General features: G+C 37.0%; 1 protein-coding gene across 1 annotated transcript; it reads right to left on the reverse strand.

The window, feature by feature from the left end:
* Nucleotides 1–4,478: 4,478 nt before the first annotated feature.
* Nucleotides 4,479–5,361, reverse strand: SARC_10545 (hypothetical protein; the record flags this gene model as incomplete). Its single annotated transcript, XM_014295409.1, has 1 exon — nucleotides 4,479–5,361. A coding segment is annotated over exon 1 (766 nt), but the record flags the coding sequence as incomplete, so codon positions are not given.
* Nucleotides 5,362–7,501: the final 2,140 nt, after the last annotated feature.

The following is a 7,501-nucleotide window of genomic DNA, read 5'->3' on the forward strand; positions in this document are numbered from 1 at the left end:
ACATATATATATATATACATTAAGAGCATACAATTAACGTTTCTATACACACAGTTGGACGATGTTGGTTAAATTAGGTTTGGTCTGTATATGGCGCAGGTCACGTAGGCTGGGCGACAACTCTCAGGAAGTGTGATGATTTGGTACGCGCAGAATTGCTGATGATTGATCACCTCGATGAATCTATTAAAACACCTATATATCGATCATAATGCTTCTATCTCTTTCATATTGAAATAAATGGATTTTTCATACATGTACATTTATCCACGAAAAAAACATTCTCGTTTGATGTATTATCTCGAGACGAACACAGTCCAAGGTGATTGAACATACTTTTATTCCATATATTGATATACTATTTGGGGTCGGCTATTTATAGCATGCTATTGACCATGCCCTCTATTTTTTATGGTAATGTATAGTTACTAGTATATCATATTTAACACTATTGTATATACATGGTATACATTGTTTGTAAAAATAATGCTTGTTTCCTGCGGCCCGAAGAGATGGTGCGCACAGCGCACTTTGCAGTATTAAAAAAATTGTTGTGTTTTTAATGAAATAACAAAAATCTGGCTGGATATATCAGCTAAGCGCCGTCCAAACAATATGTACGTCTTTGTACGTCAACGAACGTGGCAAGAATTTTTTAAGTGCAGCTTTCATAATACAGTTTCTTGACGTTTAATACAGACCACACCTATTGTAGAGATGCAGAAGTAGCTTTCATGGTGAATAAGAAGCGAGAGAAATACTTTGCGGTTATACCCTGGGCCGGGAATGTGTGTTGTAAATGTTTAAAAATAGAAACATGACGTTTTCATATAGAGCGCGTCTACGATGTCTATGCTGCCTTATCTATGGCGTAAGGATCATTACTAAAAAAAATTCAGTGGCTTGTTTCTGCTATATCTTCGGAAAATTTTGCATGCTTCTGCCTTTTTGAAGGTAAAAACCTATTTGCAGAAGTCTGTTGTTTCAAACTTCCTCAGGCTGCAAATATCTGTCTACTCTGGTATCATCTGAGGGTATCATAAGGACATCTATTTTGAGTATTTCTAGTTTACAGAGCAGATCGTTCTTGCATCATGTTCACATGTGTGTGTGGACTGTGGACGGCTGGACAACCCTGGACTCGTTGGGAAGGATTCAAAAGAGAGCAAAACAAAGATGCACCAGTGAATTATAAATTTTACATTACAGAAATCAACCCCTTAGAATCTACATCTAACCTCGGACTCGGGACTTGTTCATTTATATCCAGTCACCAATCATTCTCTAATAAGAGTACTGGGTATAAGTCAAAACAAACACAAAACAATCACCTGACCTATCAGTTATCACTCCAGTTTTTTTAATTACCACATCATACCAATTACCATGAAATAAATATTACTAGTAGGCCACAGCAATGTATGAGACTATGCATGAAGTATTTACATATGAGCAATTTACAACAAGCGTAGTACGGTTAATAGTAGCGTACAATGGGGCTATATATTGGCTGGTGGTGCACATTTTTACAACAGAATATGCATCCCCTCTTCCAATCGCGAAGGTGGTTGGCTGCTTGCATTGTTCACAGAATCATTGTGTACAATTTTGCATTGTTCACTGAATCATTGTGTAGGTTGACAATGTTTATTCTTATTTTAAAACAATTACGTAGTCTTTTATATATATATATATATATATTACGTTTTAAATCGTGACGCGAATATATTTTTAAAAAGTAAAAAAAAAGACTCAGGCTGGGCTCAGAGTTCACTGTTCAGACGCCTCAGGGCTCAGAGGCTCAGAATGAGAAGATTCAACAGTTTTTTTTGGTAAATACATACCAAAAATAGAACACAAAAACAAGCATTTACTATTTAATCCATATTTAGCCTTCAACCATGTATGTAAGATAATTTTATTTACAATGCTTTGATATTTTTTAACAAAATTTAAACACTTTTTATAAAAACAAAACATTCGCGTGTGTTCATTCTAAAATCTACTAGTTGAAATTCAGAAATTGACATTTGTGCTATTTCTCAAAATATAGATCTACGTAAGATTGGGATTATGTATGTATGTAAATGGTATTTTTCAAACTGTATTTAGAAGTGTAGAGTAGAGAGTACACTAGTCACGAGATATTTAGAGGCTAAGCTATGCAAAGCTATTGGCTCTAAGCTACAAACAAAACCCCCCCCCCCCCAATAATCAGCCTTATATTAAGAGTTAGTAGGCATTTGTATATTTAAAAATTGTAGCATTGCTATGTAAACTGTATAATTATTTATTATAAAAAAACAGCTTGAACCAGAAATTCGAAAATTGTGTTCCATACATAGTGTTTTACATTTTCGCTACTTTTATTTGACCCGAATCTAAAAAAATATGTTCTCCACAAATACGATGGAGAAATGAGATATATCCGGCATCTTATTGAAATTTTATATTTTCATCCCTATGTATAGCCAATGGTATCCTACTTCCAATTAGAAGGTTGAACAACTGCACATGGACCGATTCCCAGTTTCCTGCCATTTTACGGTTTACCACCATAGCCCAAGGGATTTTTTTTTGAATTTGTTCGTGGTAGCCCAAGAGATATTTTGGAATTTATTGATGGCAACTTCGAGGTACATATAGCAAAATCTAGACTAGAGCATGCTAGATAAATACATAATTCCAACAAGCGATTCGCTATAAAGACCAGGGCTTCATTTCTATCCACCTTGATTAGTTAAAATGTGATATACCGTCACTCTAACCATTGAACCCTCGGGTCAATTTGTGCCGGAGTATTTTTTTCGTAGATTGGGGTCATTCAAGAAAAAAACATTTTTGTTTTGATGATTTTTGGGAGTGATTGTTTTTTGTGCGTTTTTGGATTTGTTTTCTTAGAAAAACAAACAAAAAAATCCTCCAACAAAACAAACCCACCGCATTTCAAATCAAAATTTATTTTGCCGTGCGAGTGTACATATGTAACACATGCAGTTTGAACTTTAAAGGATGTCGAGAGTGGAAACCCGAAATCTATTTTAATTTCTTGTGTAATACAAACTGTACATAATTTTGCATGCATTACATCTGCTTGTGAGTCAGCGATTCGGATGTGATTGCTGCTACAGAGGCAGCGAGACACAGCATAGACAGAATAGCAGATCTGAATGAAACCCTGTCTATGCCTACTTCATGTATTTGGACGCATTTCTACAAAACAACTGTATATAAACAACGTATGTATAAAGTGTATCATAGGAGCAGAAATTCACACACAACACTTTGCAACTATATGATAGGTATCCGATTTTATTAGCCGACCAATTATTAATATATAGCACCATATATAGTAGCGGAAGTCATTGAGGATTAGATGGAAATTAAATAAATTGTGCAGTGTAGAACTGTAGATTGAAATTCTGTTTGTGACTGTGCAGTTTAAACTGCACATAATTTAGTCTGCCTATAGTGCACCAGGGAAACACATAATGCACGGCAAAACAGTACTGAGTGAATATGTACATTTATTCCTATTTCAACTTGAACGTACAACTACTACCATACACAACTTACTATACTCAAAACCACGTACGATGGCAGTTCAGAGCAATTTCCAAATTACATGAGTACTTGCCGAACCATAATCAGATTACGCTGCTGAACCATGATTAGATTCCTCTATCACAAATACATATAAATAGCGGTAGGAGCAAAGCAACAAATATGCGAAGTCCAGTCCGTGAGAGAAAATAAACGGCTAAAAAGAATCAGTGAAGTTTTGCAGTGTAGAGATGTAAGTTGCGATTTGGTTGTAGCACGAATTGTGCATGAATTATGTAACTGTAAAAACATCTCAAAACACTGTGAGATGTACGACGAGCTAGCCTGTTACATATTATAGAAGTATGTCGAGCGTAAAAAGATTGACGTACATCAGGATGTGGGTGTTTTTAGTCTAAGACCATCGTTCAGGGTTCTCTGAAGCACTTACAGCGCACGTGGTATGTCATCGCGGGTTCGTACCATAAAATAGCAAAGTAGAATATGTTACTCAGTAGCTAGTCTGCGTGTGTACAACATCAGTCAGGGGAACAAATCGATACTGAGAGAAAGGTACTGAGAGAGTTGTGATACTAGGGATGCACAAACCTTGTGACTCTTGAAGGATGAAGATAATTTGCAGATGAGATTAAACTTGCACCATTAAAAGTCACATAAAAAGCAGCTGTTGTGATATTCAATGTACTATTAATACAGCTTATGAACGCTTAACTTTACGACAATAATAGGGCCACTGTCTCTTAGTGACAGCAGTGAGGGATCGCATATTTATCGTCGTCATATCGGTTGTCCACGCTGAAAGCCACATAAAAGCGTATTTGCAAATTTTTTAATTTTTAATTTTTCTATTATATACTGTGTAAGGATCGCATTTTAAGTTCAGAATAACTATAGTGTTAATGGTCCTTACTTACAGCAGTGTGAGGTTGCACACTTGTCGTCATCATATCGATTACAGCCTTTGCCTTTGTTAATCGACTTGTCCAGGCTTTTACACTTGCCCTGATTGGTATCATCAGAACACGTCATCTCGTGGTCACCATTGTCCTTATCATGCTCTTCCTTATGTTCCTCCTTGTGCTCCTCTTCCTTGTGGTCTTCCTTGTGGTCTTCCTTGTGGTCTTCTTTGTGGTCTTCCTTGTGTTCCTCCTTGTGTTCCTCTTTGTGTTCCTCCTTGTGTTCCTCTTTGTGTTTCACTTCCTTGTGTTCCTCTTTCTTGTGCTCTTCCTTGTATTCTTCCTTGTGTTCCTCCATGTGATGCTCATCCTTGTCGTGTTCCTCCTTATCATGGTCATCCTTGTCATGGTCATCAGCGTGATCCGTGCAGCAGTGGGAGCTGGCACACTTGTCATCGCCATATCTGAAGCAGGACATGTGCATGTTCACATCCTTGCCCAAGCCTTCACATTTGTCCTGGTTGGTCTCGTGCGAGCACATCATCATTTCGTGGTCATCATCATCATCATCGTCACCGTGGCTATCCATGCAACAATGAGTGGTGGAACACTTGTCATCGCCACTCATGTTGCAGCCTTGACTGGTGTTGATCATCTTGTTCATGCCCTCGCACTTGCCCTCATTGTTGGACTTCGAACACATGTGTTCCATGGGTTTTGGCGAAGCAGCCATGACCGTGGCTGATGCGGCGGCCAAAAGAAGTGCAGAGCTGTAAAACTTCATGTTGTTAAAAGTAACTATTTGTTTTCGGAATCCAAATGAGATACTGTGAGATGTGAGACGCTCAATGGACACTATTTATACCGCGAGGATTTATTCACAATGCCGCACAGAATTGCAAACTTACACACGTAACTTTTTTATTAAGTTTATTTTATTGCAACAGATTTAAAACGACTACAACAGGCCCCTGCGTAACTCCTAAAAGTTCGTATTTAGTTCGTCAAAAACAGTACCTTTACCTTACCTCAGAAAAAGGAGTTTTTTTTAAATCAACCTCAAATGCATTGCATGGATGGCAGTGTCATTGTCATATCTTGACTGATTATTGGATTGGATTTTGACATAGGATGATCGCGATCCTATTCAATTATTTCGGACATAAATATTTGGCCAGTGCACATGCATGTAAGATTTGCAATTATCGCCTTCATCACATAGCGCCTCCGTCACATGCTGCATTTAGACCTTCACTCTGAGAGTCTAGACTTTAAGAGATGCAGGCAGGGTGATCCCCGCATAAATGTTTTCATAGTTCAGAGTCACTGCAGTCTGCACTTAAAAAAAAGGCCTATTATTTGCCTGAGGCTCTATGCTGCGAAGGCGTTGTATTTTCTAAAATTTATACACTCAACTCACTCACACACACACTCTCTCTCTCGTAAAGCACCGCGTGTACAGTGTAAAAACTAAAATATACACTTTATTGTCTGTACATACTTCTGTAAATATTGTACAAGATAAAGTTGCACTGTTACGCTTTACAGTCTACACTCTACTAGTCTCTAATGAGGTCAGAGGATGGTAAATAATATGAAATTTTGGTCTCTTGCGTTTCTTGGAGTTCTCCCTTTATCTGCCGTCCACTAAAAACCAATCAGGAAAAAAAATCAAATCCAAGAAATTCATGATCATTGATCATTGATGGACAAATATTAGAATACTAAACATGTATTTATCACTCTCCCATTACTCTACTAGTGAGTAGTGAGTAGAAAAGAGAACATCAAAACAATCATACTGTTCAAAATAGTGGTCATTGACGAATGAAGAATTGAGTGATGAGTGAGCACTTCTAATTGTTGTAAAGCAATCAATCACACAAACACTCAAAACGGCTATTTATAAAAAAACCCCCGCAGAAAACTGTCACTAAAAAATTAAAAAGTAAAAAGTAAAAACGCCAGTTGTCACTTGTCACTTGTCAGTTCAAACTATTTAGTATTTACATAATAATAAAACGCTAGTCGCCGACTCAGCCTGCCAGCAGTGCCAAGCCCCAACTGCCAGTGCCAGATCACCAACACTATTTACATAACAGACCAACTCTGAGCAACTCTGAGGCCTGAGCTCTCCCTGTCTGAGGACTGAGCGTCGTCATGAGAGCCCTCTCTGACTCTATTTTATTTTTATGTTGTTTTTAAAAAAGAAAAGAAAAACCAAACAAATACTTTTTTATAAAATCTTTTATTTATGGATCTTTGCATAGCCTTCTAAAAAGAACATCTTAAGCTAGTAGAGAGTAGAGACTATTTACTCACAGTCTAAAATATTTAATTTCCGAATAAATAATATATAATACAAATGCTGAAATACATACATGCGAATGTTTCGAAAACAAAAAAAAACAAAATACACATTATTTCACTAAGTATTTAGTATGAATTTATTTCAATATTTGGTAAAACATGGAGTACATATGTCCTATGGGGGGTTTGTTTTACAAAAAACCAAAAACTAAATATACTATCTGACAGTATTCATATCAACAAGACAAGAACTGCTCAGGAATGCACAGATTCTGATGTAACTAATGTACTAAAAATGATCATATATATCTGCTTATGTCTAGTTGTCTACTCCTTACTCACTTAAGCTTTCTGCATTTCCGTTATAGAAGGTATGTCCGTGTAACATGAATGCCTACCTTCGGCCTCGGGTCAGCAGTCGTAAATTCTTAAAATTCACACAAGGGCAAATAAAATGGTGGCAGTTGAATCATTTGACATGTGGCAGTGCCGCGGTGTTATACTACTGTATATAACTATATGTAAACCAAAATAGTGCAATAGGTTGGTCTGTGCCAAAATCCCACCCAATCATCAGAAGGTATGAAGTATGATATTGCCATGCACGAATTTATGTCTTCTAAAGTTCTAATAGTCGACCCTACTTCCTAATACGGTGGGCTAAAGTGTTTTTTTCTATAATAAAACTCCTCAACGCTGTTGTGGCGATCTCGATCAGATGAATATTAGGT

The sequence above is a fragment of the Sphaeroforma arctica genome (assembly GCF_001186125.1).
Source record: "Sphaeroforma arctica JP610 unplaced genomic scaffold supercont1.1290, whole genome shotgun sequence".
Taxonomy (NCBI): Eukaryota; class Ichthyosporea; order Ichthyophonida; genus Sphaeroforma; species Sphaeroforma arctica.